This window comes from Ascaphus truei, chromosome 5 (assembly GCF_040206685.1).
Source record: "Ascaphus truei isolate aAscTru1 chromosome 5, aAscTru1.hap1, whole genome shotgun sequence".
NCBI lineage: Eukaryota > Metazoa > Chordata > Amphibia > Anura > Ascaphidae > Ascaphus > Ascaphus truei.
The window spans coordinates 148,499,935-148,514,174 of record NC_134487.1 but is presented as its reverse complement, the minus strand read 5'-3'; the positions used below and the strand labels follow the sequence as shown (position 1 = coordinate 148,514,174).

General features: G+C 39.2%; 1 protein-coding gene across 1 annotated transcript in view; it reads left to right on the top strand.

Moving 5' to 3' along the window:
• Positions 1–6,869, top strand: part of SH3RF2 (SH3 domain containing ring finger 2) — a 105,600-nt gene extending 98,731 nt beyond the window's left edge. Inside the window, exons 7-9 of the mRNA XM_075601037.1 lie at positions 789–1,021; positions 3,532–3,881; positions 5,836–6,869. Coding sequence (XP_075457152.1) covers positions 789–1,021; positions 3,532–3,881; positions 5,836–6,180 — 928 coding nt within the window. The 3' untranslated portion in view covers positions 6,181–6,869. The remainder of the gene's footprint in view (positions 1–788; positions 1,022–3,531; positions 3,882–5,835) is intronic.
• The last annotated feature ends 7,371 nt before the right edge of the window (positions 6,870–14,240 follow it).

Genomic DNA, 14,240 nt, shown 5'->3' with positions numbered 1-14,240 from the left:
AGATTATGTGATAGTGCGAGTAGGCACAATTGGCCTTATTCAATACACTTTGAAGGGATGTTCCCTTGGATCAACTGAAAACTTCCTCAGCAAAGAGAACACCGCTTCACAGCTTATGTGATAGGGGGTGATTTGCCCAGCACCAGACATTGAATATTGACAGAGTAGCAGCTCTGGTCAGTATAAGTAGGGGGACTTAGTTCCATCTGATTTTGTTCTATTTCTCTTATACCGTATACAGTTTATCTGTCCAAATCTCTTTGCCTTTTAATTCTCTAGCAGTGTTCACTCTAATGAAAACATAACCACGTTATAGCTTTTTCCCACTTTAGAAACACCGCAATATACTTTCCTTTATTAGTCCTACACACTAATAAGAATGTGTTGTGCTGTATATTTTCTGATTGTTGCTGTTGTAAATGCTTTTTAACGTATCTTAAATTAGTGTTAAATGTCAGTGTTTGTGGAAATCAAATATACATTGCTAATGGCTACTGCAATAATACAAGTCCTATTGTTTCCATGTAGAATGTACAGTAGATACAGTTTTCTTTTAATATGACCAGATATAGTTATCCAGAATAATTAATTTTTTAAGTAGGCAAAGGTGGGTAGCTGTGTTGGCCCTTTCTTCCATGTAGTTACAAAGGAGGGAGAGGGAGTAGATGGTAAGATACCTTTTATTGGACCAACAAGTAGTTGATATGTTACAAACTTTTGAACCTCTACAGGTACTTCATCGGGTATCCAAGTATTGTTACATAAATTTGAATTATTTCATTTCGTAGCAGGAAGACTTCTAACTACCCAGATCCACGGCTCCCATCTCATCCCAACACTTGGATTTCAAGTAATACCTCCGTTTCCTCGCAAAGCAGTTTGTCGGAAAATGGAGCCTACCGGCCTGTCAGGTCTTTCTTTGTGCCAACCGCAGTGGTGGAACCAGTGAAAAAGAACACTACATCTTCAGCAGCAATGACACCAATGTCTCTCCGACGTGGGAGCAACAGCATCAAAAAGAGTATGTAAAAACAGCTGGGTGCCGCAGGAATTCTCCTCACCCAACCTATTGTCTTTAAATGGCAACAGAATATACAGTTGTATACTTTGTATTACTGAAGTCATGGCTACATGTGGCTGTGGTCTTGTGGCAAACTGCAGGTGTTCGCCTCTTTCTCTGCAGCGGCTTTTACCTTTTTGTAGCAAGTGGAGTCAAGCTATATTTGTATAAAGGGCTGTATGTGTCCAGACCAGTTTAAAGCAAAACTGTAGCAAAGAGAATCATTGTAATCTTACATTTCATACAATTGCTGGGCGTTGTGTACTAAAGACTCCCAGCTGCATAACTGGGACTAAAAATAGCTCCAGACTTATCAAAGGAAATAAAACTATGGTGTTTTCAATGATATTTTATTTCCCTGATATTTCTGCTGCTACTTTTGCCCCAGTTTTGTAGCAGGGAGGATTTACTACATTACTCTCATTGTATTAAGGTTCCCATCCTGTCATTTTGCAGCATGTGAACCTGCTTGTGATTTGGAAAGCTTGGAAAGAGCTATGGGAGTGTTAGGTGAGACATATTGTATGTGCTAATTTATCATTTCCTGGTAAAACATTTTATACAGAAAGTGTTATCTTTCAATTTCAAGTAAGTCCTGGGCACCAAGTTATAATGACAATACATCGTTACACGTTATATTTATAGACATTTCATGGACAGTTAGGGACACTCTACGTATGCTATGGGCATATTTAACAATTACAGACCAGATTAAAATGTGAGACAGCTGAGATCTTAAACTGGAGGTAGCTTTTAGGGTCTCTAGTAGGTTGTTCCAGTCTTAAGGTGCTTATAATGTAATGGGATATATAAAGTAAGCCACTCTTGCTAGTAACAACCTGTGCCAGATGTAAGAAATTAAGCACATTTCTTAAGGTTGCCACAAGCTGGTACAGGGTATTATAGCAACGTTTTCTTAAATACATAGTGTTTTATAACCTGCATATCTTAAAATACAGTACATTACATTCATGTATCAGATAACAAAACTATAGCAGAAAGGAATATTGCAGTCACATGTCCCAGAAGCCATGGTGAGTGGTGATGATAGAGATGGCTGGTCTTCAAAACCAGTAATTGCTCATTGTTTTTCTGTGGTAAACCATAACATGCATTAAACATATGTAGCCGAGCAGGCTTCCCCCGCCGGCCCCAGTTAGGCCCAAAGTCACGCAACATTACAGTATTGTAGGGAAGGCCCCAGATAGGGACGCTCCCCTTAGTACTGTGGTAGTAGTATTTCACCGGTGGCCGGACAGCCAAGCGGTGCCCTGCGATCTGGAACCAGGCAAAGGGCCCACCATAGACTTTATGGGAGACACTCCTGCTAGAGCTCCCCCATGAGGCGGATCACACCTGTAAGGTGAGAGGGGATTTTGCAGACCCCGCATCATGGGACTACGGATGTGGCCCTGCTAACCCCGGATCTCCATATTACCCTGGTCGTAGCCAGGAAGGTACCCACCATACACCACCACATCTCAGGGAGGGTAGTGCTACCTTCGTACACTTTGGGGTGACCACTGTTCCGTGGACACTGGGTTGTAGGTGCCCGGGGCACACTCCGCACTGTGGGGGAAATTGGTCTGATACAGTATATGTGTTGTTGTTGTTATTGTATTGTTATAGTGTGTTACAGTAAATACCAGTTATATACCTGTGTGTATTATTCTTACTGTATTGGTTCCTGTGAGGGGTTATCCCGCCCACGCTGGGATCCTTCACAGGTGGAGGCGCTGTACCGAGAGGAGAAAGAACCCACCCCAGGCTCCCAGCAGCGGTGGCTTAGGCCTCCTGTGAGCAAGCAGGTATTCAGCATGCGTAGTTCCCTTAGTCACAGGGAAAGGGGGCTACACATGTAAGAAGCAAAACCTGATTGCAGTTCTCCCAACGATGATGGAAGCTTTTTTCCATATGTGATTTCACAAAATGGGTGGAGATACCAATTAGACGGAACTCTGAAAATAGAAACTGGTATGTCCAGGATGCTTATATATACAGATATGCAGTAATCAGTGCAGAATCTGCCGTATGTATTTGAAAAATAAGCAGCATTAGCTTTACAGTACATCCCCAGGCTTGAAAAGTGTTATTGTTCAATGCATTGTAAGCATTTGCAATAACAAAGGTTTTAATTGATGTTGTTAATAAAAAGAGTAAATAAACCAAAACATTGTGGATTAATAAATGTGGTAATTATTACATTCTTCTATATTAACCAATTATGGCAACCCATTATTTAAGACTTGCGGGCATGATTTCATTACATGTGTTTGCTTGGCCTGTACTGTAGTTGAAAAATTGGTTGTAGCATTGGCCAACACAATTAAATTGAGCTAAAGCTTTCCAATGAATCAGTATGGTTATTTTGATTGTCTGTTGTATGTTTAATGATATGTTTCATGTCCTTACTGTATACATTTAAAAAACTTTTTCCACCAAGGTAATGATAACACAAATATGTTCCTCAGGTTCATCTCTTCAGAGGAAGGTTCACAGCAGCCCTCTTGGCCTGGCTATGACCTCAATTGCCAGATCTCCTTCAGCCATTGTTAAGCCACAACCGTTTGAGACTTTTCAGAATGCCACCCATTCCAATGTGGGAGCTAGTTGTGAAACTTGGTCAAGACTGAATCCACCCTATGAATCATTGGCTTTTGTTGGTAGAGGAGTTGATTCTAAGAGACATTCCACTGCCAGCTCCGTGATCTTGGAAGCCAAAGAACCATTAGCTAAAACTGAGTCACCAGTGAAACCATCCACCTCTGCTCCTCCATCCATACTGGTGAAGCCAGACACGCCTAAGAGCAGCTCAGAAAAGGTATTTATTGTAGTTATTTAACATAATTTTTTTGAGATCCCATGTTTTTTTCCGGTTCTGACCAGTAACTTTGGCTGTCTGATCCCTAAATCATAATATATAAGTTAGTTTGATGCCTCTTTGGAATGAAGGATTAATAATGACCCAAATGTGAGTTTGATACAAACTGAGTGCTGTTTCAACAAGCACAAATAAAGCTTAAGGGAAATTTGTGAAAAAATCCCCAGAAGCACATTTGAAGATATTCACACATATATAATACACATATATACACATATATACAGATGTAGCGGGCTTTACTGTTCTCTCTGATGTGCTACTGTATGTTCAGATATACAATATTGTGTTATACCTCTGAGTTTCATGGGATATATTGTATTATATGGGGTAACAATGTGACACACTAAATCTGTGTGTTTATGTATATATGTGTGTATATTATATACAAAACAAGAATGTTCAGGGCACCCAAATTGGTAAATATAATATCTTAGTAGTCAGGGTGCTAGCAGTGCAGCCCAGATCACCATCCAGCAACAAAAATAGGTAAAACAAAAATCCAAAAGATCCGCAGCAATCACTGCTTAGTATCAAAAGTAGAAAACTTTAATTTATATCACAAGCATCAGGGGTACATACAGATGTCCTGTGATATAAATTAAAGTTTTCTACTTTTGATACTAACCAGTGATTGCTGCGGATCTTTTGGATTTTTGTTATATATATATATATAAATAATCAAAAAATAAATAGATGATACCGTTCTGTAGCTAACGAAATGCTTTTATTTGTGCGAGTTTTCGAGATACACTGATCTCTTCTTCCGGCGATGTTACAATGAATGAAGCAAGCAAAGGGTATACTTAAAAACAGTGTCTCTTGGAATGTTATCTGTGCTTGTCTCCCCCCCCCCCTCCCTGTGTGGATGTGATTTATTCGTTAGCCACAGAACGGTATCGTCATAAATCACATCCACACAGGGAGGGGGGGGGGAAGACAAGCACAGATAACATTCCAAGAGACACTGTTTTTAAGTATACCCTTTGCTTGCTTCATTCATTGTAATATCGCCGGAAGAAGAGATCAGTGTATCTCGAAAGCTTGTACAAATAAAAGCATTTCGTTAGCCACAGAACGGTATCGTCTATTTATTTTTTGATTATTGAAGCTCGGCTAACACGGTACTGATACCTCTACATTTATTTTTATATATATATATATATATATATATATATATATATATATATATAAAACAAATGGGGCAGCCGGCACTCCCAATACCATAAACAGTTTGCGATGCGTGTCCTATACCAATAGTAAGAGAAAAGCAATCCACTCCAGCAGGAGCAGACACAAGACAGCACTCAAAGGTAAGTAAGAAAACTTGTATTCAAAAATAAACATTGCACAAACATGACCAAAGTTTCAGTCCTCGTGGGACCTTCCTCAGGGTGCCACCAACCTGAGGAAGGTCCCACGAGGACCGAAACGTTGGTTATGTTTGTGCTATGTTTATTTTTGAATACAAGTTTTCTTACTTACCTTTGAGTGCTGTCTTGTGTCTGCTCCTGCTGGAGTGGATTACTTTTATATATATATTATTGATATTACCAGATAGAAGTCCAGCAAATTGGAGACAGCACACCAGCCCTGAGGAAGGTCACTCTCCGCAGACCAAAACGTTAGCTGAGGTGCCTGTACTTTTTACAATACAAACTAATTGAAAGACATTCCTGGTGTGCTGTCTCCAATTTGCTGGACTTCTATCTGGTAATATCAATACTATTTCTGTTTATGGGATAAGCATCTGGATTCAATATACAATTGTGTGCTGGTTGTTGCTTTTCACAATATAATAGACTTAAGGGCTGGAATATACTACATATGATGTATCATAACAACATTATTTTTTATCAATTTAAAACATTAAAAGCTTATTATTTCCACATTTCAGCAGGTGAAAACTGTACGATTTGTAAACTTTAGCACCCCTCCATTAAAACGTCAGAGTGCTCAGTTTTCATTTGACACTGGGAGAAGTGAACAACCATCCACAGAGACATCCAAGCAAGAGGCGGCAGCCCCAGATCCTGAAACCATAATATTCTTACCACACCGAGCTGGCTCCAGTTTGGTACAGACAACAGAAGGCAAAAGACTGCAGAAACTAAAAAGTGTGAGCAATGACCTTGCTCTTTCTTCCCCATCAACACTGTCCTTTCCCAGCAAAAGAACCTTAAATGACAACTCTAAAAGGTGGAGCGCAATCTATCACACCCAAGATGTCCTGTCAACTTAATGTCTCTGTCTTGAAACCAGTGATTTAACTTGTGCTTGTTTTTAGCAGTGCTGTTTTTTTATTTGGCGGGATTGATTAGATTTTATGTCAGAGAGTTTATATATATATATATATATTGTTTTTTTTATCTATCCATTTTGTCGTACTGGACAGACTTACCACAACAAACAAAGGATTACAGGCAGCTTCAATTATTCTCTTCTTCACCTTATTCTTATTATCTCGCCAGCTTTGGGTCAGACATTCTGTCATACTCTACAGAGTATGCTGCATGGAGATATACTGTAGAAAGGAATTTGTGAGATGTTGGCTGGGTTATTTTTCTCTTCTGGAAATAAGGTTACTTACGCCAGATGAAAGTCACATAACAGCATATGTTGCTGAAAAATTGACCTGAGAGGATCTAAAACTTCTTGCTTGGCAGAAATGATATAAATCCAACCAAGAACCTTTATTTGAATATGTTTCTCATATGCTTTTCCTGTTGCCCATCGAACTGCACTCACATAAGACAATATTTGACCTTCAAAACAAACCTATGGGACATAAATTGTTGGTCAGTAAAGAAGCATTCTTCAGTGGCATTCTGTTTGTAATTAGATAAGCGAACTAGTTGATCACAAAGCAGTGATTTCCTTTATTTTTATGTGAAATGTTCTTTCCTAAATAAACACAGGTTTCTAGCTGTACTTTGTAAATTTCTAGTGAGATATAATGAACCCACCCTATATACAGTACACAGATTTTTAACGGTTGATGAATATTGATCTAAAGATAAATATAATCCAAGTACCCAGACAAAATCAAACATATTTTAGGGCTCACATCCTTTCACCCTAGTGACACTTTGAAAGATGTTGATTGAATTGAAATAGGAGCTTACGTACGTACACTTGTACAGACCATGTACTGCAGACAACTCAATGTCAACTGTTTATATCAAGCCAGTGGCTAACATTATGTCTAAGTCACCAGAAAGAAAGGAGAATAATCAGGCCATTTCAAGTTTTATTAGACACATCAGAAGCATGCAGAACAGGATTCATTCACCGCACCCTCATTTTACAATGTTGTTGATGTGCCTCATTTTCACATGGCCCATTAACTCGCTGTCCAAATAGTTCCCCAGTGTGTCATTCTTCAATGGTCACAACCCATTGAGACTTAATGAAATTGTGAAAACATAAGAGGTTATCACTTGCATGAAAAAAATGTATTAACACAAACATAAAGAAGATATATATATATGCATTCCAGAACCTTAAGAGAGGCAAATATACGTAGACATTTTAGTGTCATTCTGTTATCCTTTATTCCCCAGGGTTTCAACTTTTTAGCACTTCATTTGTTTTTCTTGGATGTATTACATTGTTTGTGTGCAGTGAGCAGCATCTCTCTGATATTAATATTGTTATGACAGATTGAAATTGGACTTTTATAGAATAAGAATTTCGTACTCTGTGCTGCACAGTAGTTAAAACTGCACTTTCCACATCCAATCATATTAGGACTTATTCTGATTTCCTGAAGGCACAAGGAAAAATAATGTCTGTTGCTTAATTAAAGGGGCTTTTTTTATCCTCCTAGTGACACTGGGCATATAAGAAGCTCCAAATGTGACTGTTTTCACATTAAATTGAGTCATTGTGAATAATAATATCTTCGAAACACGTTATCAAACCACTTTGCAGAAGCTCTCTTACAGATATGGTACTTGACTAAAGGAATTTATTGGAAATAATGAATAATCTGCAGTACATTTCTCAGTTAAGTTTCCTTGATACAGAGACCTCCACGTCTTTCCAAATGCTTAATCTGTTTGATCAACTTTAGACTCTGCTTTAACTCTTCTGTATTACTTACATTTCCCATTGTATTGCTGCAGCAATGGCCCTCAGTTGTTTCGTGCAGTTAAGTACAGCACTGTAGAAAACAACCTTGTCAACATCAGTGTTGTCATGTAAATTGTCAACTAACTCCAGGTCAACAGTGTGATGATGAACTTTCATCAGATATTACTCTATTGTACCAGATTCGTTAACTGTCGAGCAAATGGGAATGGATCATTCATACCATGCTATTGAGCGTTAGTTTGTTGGCAGGTACAAGCACAACGAAAAGGAAGATTACAGGGTACTTAATGCTTTCACTGCCAAAGAGGGGAGCAACATATTGGGGTCTGTTTAATATATTTTGTAAAATATATTTCTTAAAGAATACTAAAACTAGATTTATGTCAGTGGCAATATTTGTTTTTTTATTACATTTTATGTTGCTAATAAAAACAGTAGAAATGTAAGAGGATCTTAGATCCAACTAGACAGAAAGATACAAAAAACTGTGTAGTGTTATGTTCTCATATTTGAAAGTGGCAATGTGAAGTATGCAACATGTAATCATTGTGCTGTATAACTAGATTTAAAGGGGATCATTCATTAAACCACAATAGTGCTGATCAGGGCACCATTGCATGGAAACATGCATGGGAATTCAATAGGAGTTTCTGTGCATTAGTGTCCCAATTGGCACTATTGCATTTTAATGACACCCCCATAAAGCTTGTAGTAGGACACTGTCTCTTGTAATATGGTTTGGACTGACCAGCTATTTTAGATTTTGCTGTTGACTATGGGGGTAATTAATTACTTAATTAATTTGTCACTAGCACATGGAATCTCCCAATCAAGTCATTATCACAGCTTAATGAATCACCACCTATGTCTTTCTGAGGGTGACTCTCTGAGAAGTTACGTACAGATTGACAGATGAACTATGCAACTGATCAATTGAGAGCAATATCTTGGGACTGCATGGCATCCATTCACTAAAGTCTCCCAGCTGCAAAACCAGTACAAAAAAGAGCCCTACATTCATAAATGAAAAGGCATCCTACTGAAAGCAAGTGGAGTTTCCCATTGATCAACCTGGTACAAATAGTTTACATTGGATTTGTTCAAGTTTTGAAGCTGGAATACTTTAGCAAATTACTATGTCAAATTATAAATATGTATCAAGGCTAACATGACCCAAATCCAGATGACATTTGTTTTATTAATTCATCTGGCACACTTTTTAGTCCATGAATTAGCACCACTTTTACCTTGATACATACAGGCCTACAGATGTAGCAAGACTTGCAGTACTCTCTTCAGTACCGTGACAAGCCGCGAGATTCCACCAGCGGGAACATTTTGTGCACTGAGGTCCATGGGCAGCTAACGGAATCACTTCCCACAGTTGTGTGGGTTTATTTATTTTCATTGCAATTCAGTATGTGTCCGGCAGGGGACACAGTGCATATCCTTGTCCATGCCCACGGTAAACCTATTGAACGGCACAAGAACTTAACAGGTGTTTTATACTTTAACTGATTTCAGTGGCGGGCAATTGTTCAGGTGTAAAATAAATTATATTTTTCTTCGGTACCTTTTAAACATATGACACATCATTGTTTCTTAGAGATAGCCAGAGAGGGGGAAAGATTGCATAAGGCTTTGTATAAGACCCTACTTGTATAAGGTAATTCAATACCTCCCTCGCTTTGTTTATACTCGGTTAAATAAGAGCAACAATGTAACGCCCTCCTGCTAGAAAATTCTAATCCTTTCTACGATGGCAGCAAGATGGAGAGGCAGCAGCCTGCAGTGCCTTACTGAGCCTGCTGGGACGCCACAGAGTATCCCCATGTTCCTGCACCAGCAGATCCACAGGAATATAGGGACACAATGGACCACATATGGATGGTAATTTTCTCTACCAGAGTAAGTGTTAAAACGGTACTTACTCTATTACATGTTGTGTTTATTTACAAATGATGGGTACAATATACTATAGTTTTAATTCTCTATTACTGTATGGTTTGTAGAGGGACACTGGCTGAGCACACACACTCCTGCTACAGCTGAGTGATGAGGAGGTGCGTGGTCTTGTGCCAGTCATGCCAGTCGTTGTCTGAGCCACTGATTGAGCCACCTGTGCTGAAGCAGAGATATCCCTAATACCTGACCTGCTGGTGGCTCTTGAGGACTGGAGTTGGCCACTCCTGCTCTGTCATCACAAAACTGTAGTCTAGTCCTGATTCTCCAAGTATTCATTTTCTATAGAAATACTATTGAAACTAAAAATGTAGTATAGCAGCAACATGTTGATCAAGATCTCAGGAAAGTGTGGCAAAGAGAGAGACAGATTATGGAGCCAAAGATATGCGTATGGTACTGTTCTGAATCATTGGCAATTACATCTTTGATGGGTAAAATCAAGGTGACTGATGCCATGAAAACAATCACACAAATATAAGCATTTTAAATCATTGTCAGTAATATTCTGGATGAACTGTTGCCACGGCAACCTGAAACTAGGGCGGTTTCACTTTGCATGCTGCTTGCCTTTATGCAGTATTGCTGTGTGTTGAATATGACATAACTTTCCCTTACACAGACAAAGAGCCCAACACTTTTATATTCAGGTCTCCTGCTTTCTCCATTCTGGCTTGCAGCATGCATTGTGTTGACATAATAGAAGTGGAACTACTCCTTCAATGTAAGCACTTCATGGTTAATTGTGTCTGAATAGCTTTTAGTGCACTTTACCATTTTCTCAACCTGAGTTGTTGAGCATGTGAAACTGCACAGCAGCGTTACAACTCTTTTGGAGAAGAATTTGCAACTAAATGGAGTCAAACTCTTTACAAGAATAAAATCCCCAAATATATGACATTCCCTCTTCTCGGGCTCACAATGGGTTTATGAAGAAGATTCATTAAGCCATTTAAGTCATTAGCAGTTAATGCTGGAGTAGGGTGTGAAAGCCCACATTGGGTTACAGTGGTTCCCGACTTGTGTATTAAGACAATATAGGAATTATATTGATAAAATAAATTTTTCTCCTGTGTTTCAGAACATCAATATACTGTATCAAGGAATTGTCCCGTGTTCATCACCTTGTGGTTGGCGAATGTTAATAGAAGCAGCTGTGGAAGAGTTAGGCGATACACATTTTATACGATCTGTACCAAACTTTGTAACTCTCCATCATTCATTTTCCATTTTCATAGTGACAAAAGTCCCTTTCAGACCAGGGATAGTATAACCTCTCTGGTTAACAATATCTGTCTTAATCCCTTATTCATTATACTGTGAAACCACTGCCTTTTATTGGAGAAAATGTTAGCCCCGTTAATTTTAATGGAGCTGTTATCTTCCCCAGCATTGGGATGCAACGTTACGGCATATTCAGCGGGAGTCATAGAATCTTGCTCATCATGCTTTTTACATTTCATGTAGCCACAATCAGAAAATGAAGAGGGCCGTGCCTCACAGCACACACTTATTTGCAATGATACATAGGCCACTTGGTTTCATTGAGAAGAACCTAGGGGACAGGAAGCGTCAATGTTGTGAAATAAAAAAAACACTATTAGATTAATATTACATGTTTATATGAACATTGGTTAGTATCGCTATAAGACCTATGCATCAGTTGAACATGGCCAATGTATTAAACATGAGATGTTACTGATGTTTCTTTTTATATTTGACGTAGGAGTAAACCAAGGAGCGTTATGCCACTTCATATCGGCTAGAGGTTTTGAAAAAGATGAATACAATGACAAATACAGACAGAATTTAAAGCATATCATTATAATATTTGTGTCACTGAGCTTCCCCAATGAGTGCAGTGGTTAAAAAGTCAATTTAACGGAAAAATTACCTTCGAAGATAGGGCCGATAAATTGCTTGAAAGCATTACTGGAAAAGGGATTGAAGGTCATATAATGCAGGAGAAATGCATTATAAATGACTGCAATAAAAGAAAGTTTGTACAAATTGCAGACATATTTACTCTGTATTTCAATGTGGGTGCTACGTTTTGTATTAGCTATAGATATCTTTATGATTATTAATTTATGTCCAAAACAGCTTTTTAAAAGACAAAAAGCCTTAGTGCTATATCTTATATGACAAACTATATAGTTAAATACTTATCCATTTTTCTTTTCATAAGTGAGAGTCATTTAGTACAAATTGGAGGTTAGTGACCCCTCCTCCCTGGTTTCAAGCTCTCTCATCCCATCTTTTAAATGGCAGTCCTTTCTTAGCACCTATGAATGACCGCTCTTAAGAGAGCTCTTCCTCCATTAGAGAGGTTATAAGAGCTTTTTTTGTAGGTGTAGCAGCGTTAGGACCTACAGTGGCGGCCGCCTTTAGTCTCCTGCGGCCGTCACCGCGGGATTTTTAAACGTGAGGGCAGACGCGGGCTTTTTTTTTTTTAGTTTCGGCGCCGTGGGCGCTTTCAATGTTCAGGGCGATTAGCGCTGAACAGGAGATGCGGCTGGCGCGCGGCCAAGAGATGCGGCTGGCGCGCGGCCAAGTTCGGCTGAAAAAGCAAACAGCCCCGTATTAATACGGTGATGTTGGAGATTTAAGGGGGCCGTGACAGTATAGATGAGCCAAACCATGATGTGCTTTGCAAGCTTAAAATACTTTGGCCCACTTATGAGAAGATAAACAGATAAGTATTTAACTATATACTTTCTCCTATTGGATGGAGCACTGGAGCTTCTTGTCTTTTGTAGTATTACATGAGGTCACAATCTCAGTAGCACTCCTTTTTGACACAGATATATATGGCGTGGTGGGTTTGGGTTCTGAGCTTACATGGCCCGTGTGTGTGTTCGCAAAAGTGCTTTTTACTTAAAGTTTTCTGTCTCTAACTCTTCGTTGCTGAAAATTATTTTAGCTCTATAATTGTTATTAGTCACATATATGATGATTAAAAGTCCTCAAGTTATCAAGAGCTTTCTTGATAAACTGGTTCTGAAGGATCATCATAAATGTAAATGAGAACAGGGAATAAGTAAATCATGCATCATCCTGACTTTAATTCTTCTGTGTACTATAATGTGCTTGTTGCACCATCCTTAACTCTCAGTCATGAAACTGGGAGGCTAGGTCATTGTGAGAGTGGGAGATGGGCCACTGAGGAATCATGAAAGTGTAGGATGAGGTTTGGGTAAAAATTACTATGAGTGCCAGTGGAGGGAAAGTTCAAAGCCTGACTGCAGAGTAGTCTGAAGGGGAAATCACTAGAGATAGGCAAACTTTTTGCGAAAGTTGGAATTCACAGTGAAAATGGGGTTTCTTCACAAGTTTGATTTTTCTCAGATTCGGCCTAAAAAATTTGCCTCGTCAAACTTAAATAAAGCCTTGCAGTTACTTCTATCCATACAGGGGAGCATATTTCCCACATATCTCAGGTGTGTTCCTTTTTGTGCACAGGTATCTCTCCCTGTGTTGTATTAAGGTTGTGTTTGGGGAGGTATATAAGTAATTTGAGACTATAGTAAATCTCTCTCTCCTCTCCCATCCATCTCTTGAAATCCAATAGCTGGTACAGAGGCTGGGAGCGATGGGTTTACTAATCCCTAGCACCACCCTCTGAAATACTTATGTTATTAGTGAGAAAGTACACTGGCGACACACTTTATTCGAGCTCGGCTAGTCCCACGAATTCGGGTATACTCGGGTGTATTGAGGTTTGTGACTGTTTTCTGCCCGAGTGCATTGCGTTATTTTCCAGGCAGGGATTGAAGCATTTTATTCCCGCTGGCTGCAATACTGCACAGTATATATATATATATATATACTGCATTACAATTCATGAATTTATGACATCTGGTAGACACGCGAAGCATTGCAGCCTATTAAATCCTAATCATTATCATTTAACAGATCAGCCGCCCGTCAGCCAGGCATGAACCATGGCTGGGAAGGCAAACGCAACGGGGCTTGTCAGAGGTGAGGAGCGGCGCATTCCAGGTATCTGCCAGGTACAAACTGGGTATTTGCTCGAATAAAGTGTGTCGCAGCAGTACAGTAAGTGATGACAGGTAGCCCAATCCACTTTGTCCAATGTGAAGGATCTGAATAATCTGAAACTGACATTTCGACTGCAGTGCACACCTAACCAGAGATGAGGCCGTTATGATTCGAGGGGAAAAAAATCTTGAATGCTTCACTGTTTCCAACAGATCATCATAGGTCAGAGAGACTGCAGAGCAG